General features: G+C 49.1%; 2 protein-coding genes across 4 annotated transcripts; one reads left to right on the forward strand and one right to left on the reverse strand.

Annotated features, from left to right (window-relative positions):
* Positions 1-147: 147 nt before the first annotated feature.
* Positions 148-7,658, reverse strand: PMEL (premelanosome protein). Its single transcript, XM_047065326.1, has 11 exons — positions 7,583-7,658; positions 5,214-5,324; positions 4,921-5,067; positions 4,072-4,206; positions 3,583-3,744; positions 2,617-3,333; positions 1,751-1,867; positions 1,418-1,502; positions 1,098-1,307; positions 912-1,043; positions 148-292 (listed from the first exon to the last, which is right to left on the reverse strand). Exons 1-11 carry the CDS (start codon positions 7,656-7,658, stop codon positions 148-150), a joined length of 2,037 nt encoding a protein of 678 aa, XP_046921282.1.
* An 803-nt stretch (positions 7,659-8,461) lies between these two features.
* Positions 8,462-14,008, forward strand: CDK2 (cyclin dependent kinase 2). Of its 3 annotated transcripts, XM_047066923.1 has the most exons (8): positions 8,462-8,773; positions 9,484-9,561; positions 9,666-9,786; positions 10,450-10,620; positions 11,100-11,201; positions 11,872-12,015; positions 12,309-12,512; positions 12,793-14,008. In XM_047066923.1, exons 1-8 carry the CDS (start codon positions 8,658-8,660, stop codon positions 12,895-12,897), a joined length of 1,041 nt encoding a protein of 346 aa, XP_046922879.1. In that variant the 5' UTR covers positions 8,462-8,657; the 3' UTR covers positions 12,898-14,008. The 3 variants fall into 3 exon arrangements, with proteins under 3 accessions (XP_046922879.1, XP_046922881.1, XP_046922882.1); XM_047066925.1 differs by lacking the exon at positions 11,872-12,015; XM_047066926.1 differs by lacking the exon at positions 12,793-14,008 and having other exon boundaries at positions 11,872-12,358.
* The last annotated feature ends 2,215 nt before the right edge of the window (positions 14,009-16,223 follow it).

A 16,223-nucleotide genomic window follows, 5' to 3' on the forward strand; every position in this document is an offset into this window, starting at 1 on the left:
TGATATAGATTCTCCCAGAAGCAAGAACATAAAACAGCACCAGGTTCTGAGTATTTATTTCAGTTAATGGTAGTTTCCAAGGGAGGACTGAGAAAAGATAGGCATTGCTGTCCACCCTCGGCAAATCACAGCATCACATAAGAGTACTCAGACCTGCTGCTGCCCACTGAGGAGGGGCCTGTTCTCACCAATGGGGCAAGAGCGGAAGACCCTGGGCAGCCGCAGCCAGTGGGTGCTACCACGTGGCAGCTGGGGAAGGGGGAGGGCTGAGCCCTGCTTCAGAAGTCTTCGCCTGATTTGGGAGAAAAAGAAGAAACTGATTAGCAATGGACAAGGGAAACCTACCTGTGCTTCTCCAAAAAAGAGGACACACCCATATCCCAAGTTTACTGGGCCTTGACCCAAGGCCCCTCCCCTTCTCACCAATAGGGTTCATCCTATCTTGTTTTTATGGTAACCTCTGTCCATTCCTCTCTCACACTACAAGCTTCAGTGCTTTGAGGACCTTGGCACTCCAGGCCTGGGGATCTGCCCTTCTCACAGGTAGAGGACTCAGTTCACCCAGTTTCCTCCACTCTTGATATTACTAATAACAACAGTCATCAGTATCATCATTTATTGCACTCTCGCTTCAGAACTGGGTGCTTTACCACCATTGTCTCTAATCCTGACAACAGCCCCATAGGGCAGGTATTAGTTTTCCTATTTTTCAGAGGCTCAGAGACATTAAGCTACTTTCCCAAGGTCCCACCAGCAAGACTGCAGCCTGGGTCTGTTTAACTTCCAAGTCTGGGCTCTTTCCTGGATACCAGGCTTCTTCAAAAAAAGTCTTGGTTCCCTCTCCTCTTGAGGAAGAATGAGTGGTGGTAATAAGGGATAAGGAGGTGTGAGCTAGATGGTGGGGCCCTCACCTATATATCAGAGATACAAGCACCATAGCCATCAACACCAGCAAGATGCCCACGAACAGGGGAGCCTGTCCAAGGCCTGCTTCTCGACCTATGAACAGAATCCCAGGCACAGTTTCCGTCAGTGTCTGCTCCCTACCAGATAGCCTCTTGCTGTTCCCCCCTTCTCCCTACTTCTTGTCCAAGTACATACCGGGCATTACAAGCTGGGTGCTGACCATCGCCAGGCTGTTAGCATCAGCCAAAGACACATTGAGGCAGTAGGTCCCTGAGCCACCCTTCAGTGCTTGGTGCAAAACTAGCTGGCAGGCTGGACTGGGTGGCACAGGCTGACATAGCCGCTGGGCAGGGGGCTGGCACCCTGGAGATGAGATGTCCATACAGGCTTCCTTGGGCAGCCTGCGAAAGGTGTCAGCTTAGGTCAGGGCAACTGGGAGGGAATATTAGACACCAGAGAGCGGGGCAACAGTCAACCCAAGAGTTCTCAGGATAACCAGTGGGACACTCACCCGCCTTGGCAAGACACGGTCAGCTCAAATGCATCCCCTTCGCTGGATGGCACAGCCTGCAGGATCTCAGCACTCTCAATACCCTCTGCAAAGTTGCAAGATTTTAAGTCTGGGTACAATGTGGGATTCCTCTACCAGGCCTCCCCAAAGGCGCACAGACAGGAAAGCCCTAGGGCTACTTCCCCAATCCCATCCTCATGCCTTCAAAATAAAAACCCTGGGATCTGGATATTCTTGTCCAGGTGAGTAACTCCTTCCAAGGTATGCTTCTACTGGTCAGTCTTAGGCAGTACACACCTCCCTCCACCAGCCCCCAAAGTAGTCAAGACTCACGGACAATGTCCAGGGTGAGAGAAAAGGAGCCATATCGATACAGCACACAATCCAGGGGGGTTTGTCGCTTCACCAGGATTAAGGTAGCTGCACCATCCGGCAGGGGGCTCTGGGAGCCTGGCAGGAGGGGATTGAAGAGGCAAAGTCAAGAGACAAATGACTCACCTGGAAGTAGAGGCCACGCAAGCGTTTTTCCAGGTACAGCCAGAGCTATTGCACCCGGGCTTGGCATCAGGCAAGGCCTGGAAAATCTCATTTTACAGATAAGAAAACTGAAGCCCCAGAGGAGGAACGAGCACCCCAGAGCCACACAATTAGGAGTAGCACTGAAGTTTTAAGAAACCCCAAATGCTTATCATACTCCACACTGTGCTGGGTCCTGATCTAGACACTCGACAAAAGTTAACTCTTCCACGTGCCACCAGGTCATTCCTACCTTTTCAGTGTTCCTACCACAATTTCAGGTTGACCTGCTTTGGGAAAAGAATCCAGGGGTGGTAAGTGGTGCCAGAATCTAAGACGGAATCCTATGCATTTATACTTGCACAGAAAGAGATACAAATTACTATGTAAATGACCACAGTCTGTTCCCTGGCAGAAGCCTCAGGGAACAGCTCTCCTGAGACACAGAGAAGCAACAAGCTCTCTCCCAGTGGCCGAGGGGCAGACCCTGGTTTTCTTAACTCCAGATAGATTCCATGTTCTTAAGAGGGACTTGAGGGCTTAATAACAGTGAGAGCTCTGATGAAACTCCATTGGTAAGCAAAGGATTGGGTAACATCTGGGGCCTGGGTAAGTAGAGTAGCTCTTTAGAGTAGTGACAAATAACCCACCTCAATGAACCTCGTTCACACTGACCCTCTTACCTGTAATACCTTCTGTAGGCACGAATGGGCGGGCATCTGGACCCTCAGGCTCACGGGTGGGTACCTCTCCAGCTGTGGGCTCCACCAGCTCTCTAGTTGTTACCTGTACAACTGTGGTTCCAGAGGGCTCTGCGATTGCCACTTCAGGTGTTGCAGATGCCTCTGCAGTGGGCATCTCTACGGGTGTGGTATCTATGACCTCCGAGGTCGGCACCTGCTCAGTTGTAGTACCTATTTCCTCTGTAGTTGGCACCTGTACAGGTGTAGTGCCTGTGACCTCCGTGGTTGGCATCTTCACAGCTGTGGTTCCAGAAGGTTCTGCAGTTGGCACCTGACCAGATGTAGTACCTATGACTTCTGCAGTAGGCACTTGCCCAGCTGTGGTGCCAAGGGCCTCTGCTGTTGGCCCATGCCCATCTGTGGTGACTGGAACTGGGGAGGAGCCACAGGAAGTGAGAGGAATCGCAGCCTGTAACACCACTTGGGCAGTGACTGGGCCAGACTCTAAGTAAGTGTGAGTGACCACAAGTGCCCGAGAGATCAGGGTCCCAGTATCATCTCCGAAGTCCCAGGTGTAGGAGAGGTCGGCCCCAGACAAATAGCCACTGGGGTCATGAAGCCGGAGGGCAAAGGTCAGAGGATGATTTCTCAGGAAGTGCTTGTTCCCTCCATCCAAGGCCTGCAGCTGGGACACGCTCACAGAGAAGGGTACCTGGTCTGAGATAGGAGCCAGAAAAGGTGAGAACCAGACCTGGGCCGAGGGAACGTTACACACCAACTAAACTCAAGCTGACTGGCCCTTCACTGACTCTAAGCCCCACCTTCTTCTGTCCAGGTCTTCCTGGCTCTGCCCCTTTAAGGTTACATACCATTTCCCCTTTCCCCTCTCCCCTTACTGGTCAGGCCAACCCTCCCCATCTTTTACTGTTCTGTGACTTATTCCTTTGCCCATTCCTAAATCCTTACCAGTAATGGTGAAGGCTGAGCAGGAGTGAGCAAGGGGCACGTAGCTCTGGGACTCCCGGCGGTGGTAGACAGTCACTTCCATGGTATGTGTGCCCAGCATTGCCTTGCCTGTCACAATGCTCAGTCCCGACACTGGGCCCCCCAGAACTTGCCAGTACTGGCCTGAGGTTTTTGAAAAGAAAAGCAAGGGTCAGGGAGGTACTGATCCAAGGGAACTGAGGGGAAGGATTAGAGACAGGGCAGTACAGAAGGAAGGTTGAGAGAGATGTATTGAGTAGGGGTCAGGAAAGGAGTCCTAATGAGGGGTTCCATGGGATGGCACAACAATTCGGGAAGGGCCCCCAGAAACAATATAGTAGAGAGAGTTGGAGCAGGCTATGTGCTGTGGAAGGGGAAAGAACCATGGGGGCAATAAAGGTTGGGGAAATTCACAGCAAAACAAAAAGGGGATCAGGTAAGAATAGGTGAATCGAAGTGTGGATGACTCACCCCAGGTCTTCCAGACATAAACAAAGCTTCGTGTCTGAGACCCAGGGCCAGATGGGCAGGCCCTCCCATCAGGGAAGATGCAGGTATCATCAGGTACCTGGGGATACACTGGCTCTCCTCCCCACACCTGGCTCCCTGAAAGATCAATACAGAGTCACCCTCAAACCCTGGCATTCCCTTCTGTACACCAAAACTCCTCACATGGCTCCCAGAGAGGGGCTGTGGGAATACTCCTTAGCTACAAAGTACATTCCCCTTGGTATAACCCTTTTGGGTGGCAGCGGGAAGGATGGAAACTGGAATTAAAGATTCATATGTACTTAACGACAGGCATAGGAAAGAAATTAGAAGGCCATATATCAAAATATTTAGAGTGGTTTGCTCTAGCTAGTAGGATAAAAACAAAAATAAGAGCCACCAGCTAACATTTTTTGAACCTTGCCTTAGCCTAGGGCAGGCATTATGCTAAATTCTTTATATACAATCACATTTTAATCCTTACAACAACTGTTCAAGTAGGTATCATCCCCATTCTACAGATAAGGGAATGGAAGTACAAAACAATTAAGTAACTTGCCCAGGGTCACATATTATTTACAAAGTTAAATCCATGTCTGTCTAAATTCTAGGTCCCCTAGGTCTTCTGCCCGCAATTTTGCATGCTATGTATTTTTTTTCTTTTTTCTTTATCTGTGTTTAAAATTTTTTTCTACAACGAATATTATAGAATATGTATATAATTTATTTTTTTAAGAAAAGTAGAAAGGAAGAGAATACTTTTTGAGCTCACTGGGGACACCAGGGAATCTGAGCCCTTAGAGTAAGGTCCTAGAGCAGAGAGGTACTCACCATTGATGATGGTGTTGTTGGCCCAGATGACCTGCCCATCTGGCAGCACCTTTTGGCTTTCAGGGAAGTGCAGGGCGATAGAGAAGGAGGCATTTGCCCCGACCAGTGTAGGGCCATCATTACTGACCTTCAAGGACACCTGGCCACCTGGGAAGGACAGCTGCATTAGCTGAGACTCCTTGTTTTTTTCTCCCCTTATACCTTTCCCCTTCCTATCTTCCCAAGCTCCATTCAACCCAGTTCTTGCTCCTCTACCCACACCCTGCCCTCCCCGGAAATTGCTAAGTTCCCACCTCTCCAGCAATCAGGCCCCTGGATTTCTGTCCACTCTGGATACAGCTGCCTGTTCCAGGGTTTTGTTGTGAGCGGCCTTGAGACACCCAGCCAGTCCTGGTCTCTGGGTCCTAAAAAGAAGGTACAGTGAAGGTCCTAAGATCACGCCTCAGTCCCGTGTCAGGGAATAGCACTGTCCCATGTCACCCTACTCACTCTCACATTCAAAGTGCATCTTAATTTACTGAACACCCACAACGTACCAGGCACTGTAATAGGTACAAAGGACTTAAGGAACGAATAAGACACGGGCACCTGGGTGGCTCAGTCGGTTAAGCATCCGACTTTGGCTTGGGTCATGATCTCACGGTTTGTAAGTTCAAGCCCTGTGTGGGGATCTGTGCTGACAGTTCAAAGCCTGGAGCCCGCTTCAGATTCTGTCTCCCTCTCTCTCTGCCCCTCCCCTGTTCATGTTCTATCTCTCACTCTCTCAAAAACAAATAAACATTAAAAAACAAGAACAAAACCAAAAACAAACAAGACATAACCCTGAAGGGATTCAAGGTAAAGTATTGGAAATAGATACATCCATAAATTATAATAATTGAAGGCACTGTTCAATATGCCCACATATTGTGAATGTTGTAGACATTCACAAAGTACATGTCTATGTTGTAGACATTCACAAAGTACAACAAAATGACAGATGAAAAAGATTAGTTCCACTCTGGTGAATTGGGAAAGACCATCGGCTTGACGAGTTGGCCTGTGGGATAGAACACACTGAGCAGAAGGACCAGCATGAGCAGATGCATGGAGGCATGTTAGCATGAGGCATGACAGGGACTACCAGTGTGGTTGATGAACACTGTAAGAGATGAGGCCAAGAAAACAAGTGGAGGCCCTGAATGCCAAGCAAAGGAGTTTGGCTTTTATTCTGTAGACAAGACCATGGCAGAAGATTTTGTGTCATTGACATATAATTTCCATGCCAAAAAATTCACCCTTCAGAAGCTTTTTTAATATGATCAGATCTGTATTTTAGAAGGATCATTATAGCAAGCAATGTAGAGGATGGATCAGAGGCAGGCAGAGGTTGGGAGTGAGGACCAAGCAGACAAAATTATTATAACTGACCAAGAGAAAGGTCTGAGAAAAAGGGGTATGAGGGATCTACATATACCTCACCCAGATACAAAAACTATCCTTTTTCTATCCTTTGTTATTGTTGTTTATTTATTTGTTGGCTAAAGCATTTAGAAGTAAATACCAGACATCTTGTTATTTTAACCCCACAATTTCAGTATATATCTGTAAAAAATATGAACATTTTCTTGAATCAGCACAATGTCATTTCACACTGGACACAATTATCAAACCCAATTCATATAAAATTTCATGAATATCTAACATGTCTTATGATTTTAAAAAATCAATATCTAAAAAGTAAGCACAATCTTTTTAAGAGGGTCAGGTGGACAAGTATGAACAGAATGTTTCCAAAATACAGTTAGGAGCATAGTAAAAGAAAAAGACTTGAAACTACAGCACAAATGAGGGAAGTCAGATGAAGGAGAAGCTCCTAGAAGTCTGTGAGACCAGGGATCTAGAGAAAGAAAGGGGAGACTGGGACATGATATCTATATTTTAGCACAGGAGAAACTATCTTTGCTCCATTTCTAATGTGTACTGGATACCTAGCTGAGTCTGCTTGGGGAGGGGAGATCTGGAATCATTTCATAGAGCATCCTACCACTAGAGCAAGAGAATCATAAGATGCCCCATTCTTTCTTCATTCCCAACCCTCCCTCCTCAGAGCAGCACGGGACATTCCAGACCCTCTCACCACCCACACCCCCACCCCTTGCTCCTGTCACGAGGCCCCAATCCCCCAGAGCCCTTTCATGTGATGCTCAGCTGAGACCCCTCTGCCTGTCTCTTCCAGCCCCAGAACAAAAGCCTGAGCTATGTTCACCCATCCCCATCTCAAAGAGGGGAGGTGGTACCTCCTTACTTTTTCAATCCAATACCACATTCTCTCACTTCTCACTTCAAATACCCTATCCCAGGTACCTAAGTCATTGCCTAAAAGAGTCTCCCACTCGTTTCACTTTTGAAGCCCCTACTTGGACTCACTGCCCTAGGGGCCTCAGGATTAGGGCTACAAAGACCCACTATCCTTGTGCCCTTACAAGCAGATGGTATTATTCTCAGGCTCAGTCCCAGATCTCCACATAGGGAGGGAGCTCAGATGCCCATGTCCTCACTAACTCAAATGGGTGGGAGAAGCCTGAGATATTGCTGGTATCTCCCATAAAGAGGGGAAAAACCAGAGCAGGTGTGCAACCCCAAATTCACACTTGTTCATGGCAATACTCCCCACACTCACCTTCTGTAACCCCCACAGCCAGAAGAGCACTCATCATAACCACATGGAGAAGGCATTTTCTCAGCACCAGATGCATCCTGTTCTTTCTTCCAGCAACCAAAGGTGCTGGGGGGCTGGGGCAAGCCCCTATATAGGAGAGGGGTGCTCATTTGCATAGCCCTTCCTCCTCTCCATCCAGAGGAGTCTTGGGAGGGGCAGGAGGACGGAGAAAGGCAGAACTGACAAGGGATCCTGGTCCCTGAACATCCCGCTACTCAACCACAGTTTCTAGTTTCACTGGGTCGCTCTCTTCTTGACTGGGAAAGAATTGACTGAAGGGCAGGTGCATAACATGTACCTAACATATACGATTCACCATAGGAGAGTGAATCAATCTGTTTTTGCTTTTTTAATCAAATCAGGAAATCTTTCAAAAAAAACAAAGACCCTGCATCCCAAAAGAGAGAGTATAGAATAGACAGAGGGCGGAGGCAACTGCATCTCCGGGGCCCAGAAAACCCGTACAATGAGATTCCCAATTTCCTGCTTTTCAAAGGAGGCTCCCTGGGCCAGGTGGAATTTAATCTTAGGGAGAGACACATTTTCCCTACAGGTGGTGAAACGGCGAATTAGAGATCAGGAAATCCCTACAGATTCAGGACACAGGTAGGAAACGCGAGTCCAAATCAGGTACTTGGAAAAACACATTTTGCTTCCCCACAGAGGCAGAAACTTAAGTATCCTCGTTAATAAACTTGCGTGAGGTGGGGTCATTTGCTGCAGCTAGGCGCGCTGGGCTCGCCCCCCGCCGCTCTGACGTTAACCAATAGGAAGGGCCGGGGGCGGAGCTAGGGAAACGCGGGAAGGAGGGGCGGGGCCTCTGGTGGCGGTAGGGAACTGGAGGGGAGGCGGCAACATTGTTTCAAGTTGGACAAATTGACAAGAGCGAGAAATACACTGCGTTCCATCCTGACCTGGGGCCGCGGAGCTGGGCCCGGTTTTCCCCTCCTCCACCCCCCGAGAGTCGGGGCCCGCCTTTTGCAGGTTTCCCAGGCCCCCGCTCCAGGGCCGGGCTGACCCGACTCGCTAGCGCTTCATGGAGAACTTCCAAAAAGTGGAAAAGATCGGAGAGGGCACGTACGGAGTTGTGTACAAAGCCAAAAACAAGGTGACGGGAGAAGTGGTGGCGCTTAAAAAAATCCGCCTGGACACGTGAGTGGCCTCTGTACCCGGGACTCCTAACTCGGGAGATCCTTGAGTGCCCCCTGCCCCCACCCCAACAGGCGGGTAGCAGTCCAAGGACCGGAAGGTGGCAGGGAGGGACTTCTTTTTAAGTGGAGAGGTGGGTTGGAGGACAGCGATGGGTTTCCCGGTGGAGAGTGTAGGGCACTTAGAATATATGGGAAACTTCCTCCCCAAAGTCGAGGGATGCCCCCAAATGTGCAATCAGAAAGACTCAGAAAGAGGAAGGAGGCCTCTGAGATGGGGTCCAGGACTCCCCGTGGAGTTGGGTTTTGTGGGAACCAGTGAAGAGCACCTTTCTGAATGAAGAGTCCTCCTGACTGCCCCAACCCCACCCTCATCTTAGAATTCTCTACCTCTTTTAAAAGAATGGCAGTTGAACCTCACTGGCCCTTCTAGGGAGGCTGGGTGCTGCTACTCCTATTTTTTTCCCTGTTTCCTTCTCTCTTCTTTACCTCCACCAGGAGGCTTTACTTACCTACCGCTGGGAAAAGAAGAATAATGACCTTAATATATCCCCTGTCCAAAGGCGAATTAACTCCTACAGCACCCTTTCTCTTCTCTCACTTCCCTAGGGGATGCTGGGGTGGTGTCTCATTGGGAAGAAAAGAATGACTGAGCTGGGGGAAAAGGAGTGTTTGTAACCACATTCCTATCTCTGCTTTCTCCACCTCTCCAAGTGAGACAGAGGGTGTACCCAGTACTGCTATACGAGAGATTTCTCTGCTTAAGGAGCTTAACCACCCTAACATTGTCAAGTAAGTATATCTCGGAGGTGTTCTGACAGTAAAGGAGGTGTTCTTGTCTGTGTAGCCTGGGTATTATTCTTCCTCACCTCCATTCCTGGACCTCCCTTCCCTAGGCTGCTGGATGTCATCCACACAGAAAACAAACTCTACCTAGTTTTTGAGTTTCTGCACCAGGATCTGAAGAAATTCATGGATGCCTCTGCTTTGACTGGCATTCCTCTTCCCCTCATCAAGGTAATCCTTCTCATTAACTCCTCCCCAGCATGGGCATGTTTTGGGGGGACTGAAGGCACGCTGTGCAGACTGAGTGATGATTTGTGATCTTGGCTTCCTTCCCAGCCCTCATCCCCCTGCACACACAGACACAACACACACACCCCTTTCTTTTGTGGCTCTCCCACTGCTCATTATGTTTATTAACCCTAGGGCTGGGTAGGAGAATCAAAGAAGTTGAAACTCTAGTGAGTCAACTTCATAGCTCAGGTGGAAGGTCAGATGAAACTCAGATAAATGGGACTTGAGGGCACTTGGTAGGTTCCTCCAAGAAGCCCTTCCACCTGTTTGGTAGGAGAAATAGCCAGTGAGTTTCTGTTGTCTGTTTTAGGGCTGGGTTCTTTACTCCCCGAGTTATTTTCAATCTCTCAACAAACGTTTATTCAATGCACATTTATTGAACACCTTCAATGTATTAGGTACAGGATATGGAAAAGAGATGCAAAACTGAAGAAGAAGACCTGGTCCTTATCTTCACTAGACTGATAGTCCAATGGGAGATACAGTTTATAAACATGTAATTATAATCTAATATAGTAAAAGGCTTTGGTAGAGCTTTGCAGGCACAGAGCAGATCTAGTAGCTCACTGTGGTAGAGAAAGTTTTCTCTCTCTCCTTTGTCAGAGCTATCTGTTCCAGCTGCTCCAGGGCCTAGCCTTCTGCCATTCTCATCGGGTTCTGCACCGAGACCTCAAACCTCAGAATCTGCTTATCAACGCAGAGGGGGCCATCAAGCTAGCAGACTTTGGACTAGCCAGAGCCTTTGGAGTACCTGTTCGTACTTACACCCATGAGGTGAGACCCTCTCTGCATTTCTTCTCTGAACTTCCTGGGAGGTGTTAACAAGAACATTCACAAAATTTTAAACATCTCTGGCCAGCAGTTTCTCTCTCACTACACGGAAAGTATCTCTGGCACTCCAAGAGGTTTTAGAGTATGCACCAAGTTCCAGTTGTGGGGCTAACTGGGCTTTGATAGATGCCAAGCCAGGAGAGCTGGATGGCACACTATTAAAATTATGAGCACTTTTCTCAAGTTTTCCAGGAAGGTTGTAAATTCTGGGTTCAGAAAATATGGTCCCCAGAGACTAACTCTGGTCTAAGAAGTTGTATGTAGTCATCTATACTTAGGGGAAGTCAGAAAGATGGGAAAGATGGAGGGAGAGAGGCTGCTTGTTAACAGGCTGAGAGTTAGCAGAGTAACACTGAAGAGCTGAGATATGGGAATCACCATGCCCCACGCACCGCCCTTCCCCTTCCTGCTCTTGTCCCCAGGTGGTGACCCTGTGGTACCGAGCACCTGAAATCCTTCTGGGCTGCAAGTACTACTCCACAGCTGTAGATATCTGGAGCCTGGGCTGCATCTTTGCTGAGATGGTACGGAGGCAAGCCCGAGTTCCACCCAGCTCACTCCCCCACATTCAAGAACAACAGAACTGTTTCTTGGCCTAGACTCATGGCCATTCTATATTATCACAGGGTTCCTTCTCTAGGGTAGCACCAAGGTGGGTAGGGGGAAAGGATAGGACTGTCGTCCCTGATGTCAACCACAATGTTAGTATATCCTCAAACAGTCTTAGCATCCAATACACATCTCTTATACCCGAATTGAGCGAAATTATTTCTGCAGCTGTTTTTAGTCTGCATATACTTGGGAGAATGAGTACCAATTTAGTGCCTCCTTCATTTGGCCTGTAGACCTTCTTGTAGGGTTCCAGGATTATGGTGAAGTCAACTATGTTCACCTTATTCATACTTTTATTTAAACTGCGGGCTTAAATCATGTCCTCCCCAACCTCTGGCTTTTCAGTTTGAAAGATCCCTGAGGCCCAGACTTTTCTGGGAGCTCTCATTTTCTTTAATATAACAGTGGAGTGGGCTGAGTTTTCAAATCAAATCAGCAATTTGTTTTATGGTCCTTTATCTGGGTTGTAACTGGGGGCTTGGAGACCATTAACCTATATATAAAATGTGCATTTATCCCCCAATACATTACCTTACAATTGCCCATATTCCTCTCTCAATTCATCAAAAAATATTTGTTAAGCACCTAGTGTGTACCCAGCACCATGCTAGGTGCTGTGGGGAACACAGAAGAAATGGAAGACACAGTCTCTGCCCGCTGTGCTCCTATCTAGAAGTGGCTGCATCACAAGGAGGGGGGATGACCGCAGTGTCTACCCCACACCCCGTGAGTGGCTTGGGATCCCTTTGCTACATGTCAGTGGCACCCCAGACATTCAGCCCCACCCAGCCTTGGGGATCTGCAAAGGCATGGTTGGGGGAAGGAAGGAGGGGGCGAGGAGACAGATGAAGGGACTTCATTGTCTCAGGCTCTGTGTGACTGACCCCATGAAAGGCCCTGGGGAGGGAGTCATGGGGCCCTCCTGACCTTCCACTGCCTGTGGGAACCTCCGGTGCACAGGGAGCAGCTTTGACTGACATCAGTGCGGGTCTTGGCCTTTTCTCTTTACCCATTTTCAGGTGACCCGCCGAGCCCTATTTCCTGGAGATTCTGAAATCGACCAACTCTTCCGGATCTTCCGGACTCTGGGGACCCCAGATGAAGTGGTTTGGCCAGGAGTTACTTCTATGCCTGATTATAAGCCGAGTTTCCCCAAGTGGGCCCGGCAAGATTTTAGCAAAGTTGTTCCTCCCTTGGATGAAGATGGACGGAGCTTGCTGTCGGTGAGAGTTGGGGGTGGGCACCCATTTCCTCTCATTTACTCCCCCAGGGCAGGTTTTTTTCCAGGATGTAGGAAGGATGAGACCCTGGACTCTGGGTCTTGGCATTTCCTTAGTCCCTGCTTCTCTCTCCCTGTTGGCACACCCATTCAGATGTAGGGAGGAGGGAATTGGGAACCCTGCTTGGGTAAAAGGAATTCTGCTTTCCTGATTTCTCGGAACACCTGCTGCCCATTTAGTCCAATGTCACATCACTGAAGTCAGCATACATCTTTCCCTCCAGCAAATGCTGCACTACGACCCCAACAAGCGGATTTCGGCAAAGGCAGCTCTGGCTCACCCTTTCTTCCAGGATGTGACCAAGCCAGTGCCCCACCTTCGACTCTGATGTCCTACCCCAGTCTCACCCTCTCCTCCAGTGGGGGCCTGATCTGCCTTGGCCCTGGGCTATTTGCCCTCTGATCTTGTCTGGCTGCCTTAACACCTCCCCCTCTTAGCCAGCCAACTCTGAGGATATAAGGGGTGGAGAAGAGAAATAAGGTGAAAATGAAAGGAAGCTTCAGTATTAGATGCACTTAAGTCCCTCCACCACCCTCTCCCCCTCTTCTTAGTCATTGCTGAGGAGGGCTGGTATTTAAAAAGAAAAGAAAAGACTGCCCTCCACATAGGGCTTGCCATCCCAATCTCTGAAAGCCCTGAAAATTATTATTTCCTGTGTTCGGGATGACAGACACCCCAAGCCTCGCCTCGGCCACTGCGTTTATAAGGTCAACTGATAGCAGAGAACCTAAGTTGGGACTTTAGAAACCAAGCAAAACAAAACAGAGGGAGGGGCCTGTTTTAAAGAATTAGGTTAAAAAATAGATCCAACCAGTTTATACCCTAATTTTAGTGTTTCATCTCACCTAACAGTGTGGGAGACTCAAGACTCCCAGTCTCTGCAGTCTTGATGAGACTGCAGTAGAAACAATTGCCCCTAGTCCCTCTATCTGTCCCAACTATGGGCAAGAGGTATCTGGGAGGCTCTAGGACAGGGACTGTACTTCACCGTGGCCTTATGGGGCAAGTAAAAGTTGTCTGAATTTTTCTCTTCCTTTTAAGACTCTTGGTTCTTCACATGCCAGGTCCCATCTTCCTCTGAAGGCTACCCCCCATAGGAGTGGAAGTTAGGGTTTAGACATCATTTTGAAAATGCTGACACTTTTTTAGGGCTGTGACTGAGTGAGGGCATTGGGAAAATTTTTTTCTTTAAAAGAAGGATGAACAATTATATTTATATTTCAGGTTATAGTGTTTTTTAAGTGGGAATGGGTGGATTTGTTGCCATGTGCACCTTGGGGTTTTGTAATGCAAATGTTTTTAAAAAAAGTATTTTTTTTCTTTTTTTGATGTTTGTCTCCCTTCTCCCACCTCTTGTCTTCGAGTGTTCATGCTATTAACATTATTTGTAATTTAGTTTGTGATTCATTAAAAACAAAAGTTCCTAGTTTTATAGTTCATCTCTTTCCTCCTTTACTTAGGTGTATTTATTTACACAAAGAATGATGTGTGAGAGAGAATATGAATGTGTATATGTGATAGTTGGTTTCAGAGCTCCCCTCTTCCTCATCTCTGTGCAGGGCTATCCACCTCACTCCATCACCCCAGTTTAGCTTCTCTTATGCAATTGGGATAGTGCCCAGGGTGGACACAATGGGAATTACTGCCCCATTTTACGGCCAGGTTAATGGAAGCCTACTTCATTTTCCCCACGAACCTGAATCATCCCCTACCACACACATGTACATACAGGACGGCAGTTCCTGGATTTCAGAGGTTTAGGAGGGACTTAGGAGCAGCAATGTGGTTGGAAGTGGGCTCCGTGGGAATTCGCCTTGACACTGCATTTCCCAGGAAGCTCGTCGTTTTTCCTTTTTGTTGCGTATCACAGTTTTCTAAAAATACTTTAATCATATTTACATATAGTTCAGAATATATAAATTGTCTGTATGAAAAATCATTAAGGGGGCTAACGTCCCCCCAAGCTACCACTTCCTGGGAGTTGCCACTGTCTCAACCCCACCAAAAAACATCTCAGACCGCCGGCGCGAGCCACCCGCAAAATTCCTGTCTTCTGGGGCCCCACAAAAAGGAGGACGCACCGACGTGAGCTATACTTTAATTCCCGGACTCCGGGTCCTTAGGTGAGATATTTCTCTTTACGCCGCCAATTTGTCATAAAGGGCGGGGAGCTAGAGTCAGCCCCCGCCAAATTCGGGGGGAGGGGCGAAGGTCAGTAGCGGCCTTCCTAAGGCTACTTTCAACCCGCCTTGCCTGCCATTCAAGTTCCGAATTTTCCCAGTACTGGTTAAATCTTCACTTGGACCCGCCTCCATCACTCACCTGATTAGATGTTTATGAGTCAGAAGGCGGGGTCATGAGGGCGTCGAGATGTTATTGGTTGATATGTACGCCTGTCAGCAGTGAACCGCCCCCTGTCTCAGAAAGCTAGCTCTTTACTGGTTCCTCACCTCGTCCATCTTCGAGGTTTCCCTCTCTATATTGGTCCGGAGCCCCGCCTGTCCAGTCCCTCGCTGGTACCCGTTGGTGACGGCGCCGGAAGAGGCCCGCCTTTCTCCAGCGGATTGGCGGATTAGTGCACACATCGCCCACCCTTGGTGGTAGGCGGGTAATCGTGCTATTGGCTGGGGCCCCCACCCCAAGGCGAGGAGGAGGAGGAGGAGGAGGAGGGGCAGGAGGTTTGGTTGAGCTGCAGCTGTTTGTCTGTTCGACACAGGCTTGGGCCCGACGGGGGAGACGGAGCCCCAGGTACCGGGCTGATGGAGCCCACAAGGGCAGGGGCGGAGGCGCCCAGGAGAGGAGAGCGGACTGGCCTGAGAGCAGAGGCGGGTCTGGACCTCAGCGAGGGGTCAGGGCGGCCCACTGGAGAGGGGAGCAAGGGGCCGGGCCCCGGCAGGCCTAATGGGGGCGCTGAGGAGGGGGCCGGGCGGGCTGGGAGCCCGAAGTTGGTGAGGCCGGGAGGCGGCCGGGTTGTGTTGGGGGCCGAGGGCCGGCGCGGGAGGCCCGGGGCTGTGTGAGGGCAGGGGCAGGCCTCATTGAGCAGCTCTGAGGAGGGAGGAGCTGGGGGAAAGGGACGGGGCAACGGGTGAGGTAAGCCCATTTGCCGGGAGGTGCGGAGGGGTCAAACCAGACGCCCGGGCCGCGAGGATAACCGGGGCTGAGGCTTTCGAGCTGTCTAGTTGGAAGGGCCTGAGAAGGCATCTTAGTTGGGTAAAGGGCATTCTCTTCAGGGAAAGTGTCTATTATGAAAATAACTAGGGTGCTCTGAGTTGAGCTGAGAGGGATTTGGGTTCATTGAGGGAGAACTGAGGCAAAGGAGGAAAGCTTTTCTAATCTAGAAGACTAGTTAGTTGGAGAAGTGGAAGCAGGGCCTGGTATCAGTTATGGGAGCTTCTGGGAATGCTCATGGGTGGACTGGAGGATCTGGGTCTTGAAAGGACCCACTCTTTTGTTCCTCTTAGTGGTGAGTTGTGGTGACTCGAAGTTTTTTGGTACTCCCGGGGTAGCGAATGAAGACAAAAGTTAAAAAAAAAAAATTGTGACTGTTGGCTGTTCCAACTGTTCCCTACACTTTACCTTGGCTTCAACTGGTTTAAGGTGCAGGCTGTGTTTCTTCTTACCAACCTCAGCTGGGTTAGGGTGCAATGCTGTCTA

The sequence above is a fragment of the Lynx rufus genome, unplaced genomic scaffold (genome assembly GCF_022079265.1).
Source record: "Lynx rufus isolate CCGP_SWC_20201006 ecotype Redwood Valley unplaced genomic scaffold, mLynRuf1.p SCAF_7, whole genome shotgun sequence".
Lineage (NCBI taxonomy): Eukaryota > Metazoa > Chordata > Mammalia > Carnivora > Felidae > Lynx > Lynx rufus.

Excerpts from the sequence above, each read along its gene's own strand:
- PMEL (XM_047065326.1), bottom strand. The coding sequence starts at position 7,658 with ATGCATCTGGTGCTGAGAAAATGCCTTCTCCATGTGGTTATGATGAGT. Across the intron at positions 5,068-5,213 it reads GGGGCCTGATTGCTGGAGAG|GTGGCCAGGTGTCCTTGAAG; the intron begins GTGGGAACTTAG and ends TGTCCTTCCCAG. Across the intron at positions 3,745-4,071 it reads TTATGTCTGGAAGACCTGGG|GCCAGTACTGGCAAGTTCTG; the intron begins GTGAGTCATCCA and ends CAAAAACCTCAG.
- CDK2 (XM_047066923.1), top strand. The coding sequence starts at position 8,658 with ATGGAGAACTTCCAAAAAGTGGAAAAGATCGGAGAGGGCACGTACGGA. Across the intron at positions 8,774-9,483 it reads AAAAAAATCCGCCTGGACAC|TGAGACAGAGGGTGTACCCA; the intron begins GTGAGTGGCCTC and ends CACCTCTCCAAG. Across the intron at positions 12,513-12,792 it reads ATGGACGGAGCTTGCTGTCG|CAAATGCTGCACTACGACCC; the intron begins GTGAGAGTTGGG and ends CTTTCCCTCCAG.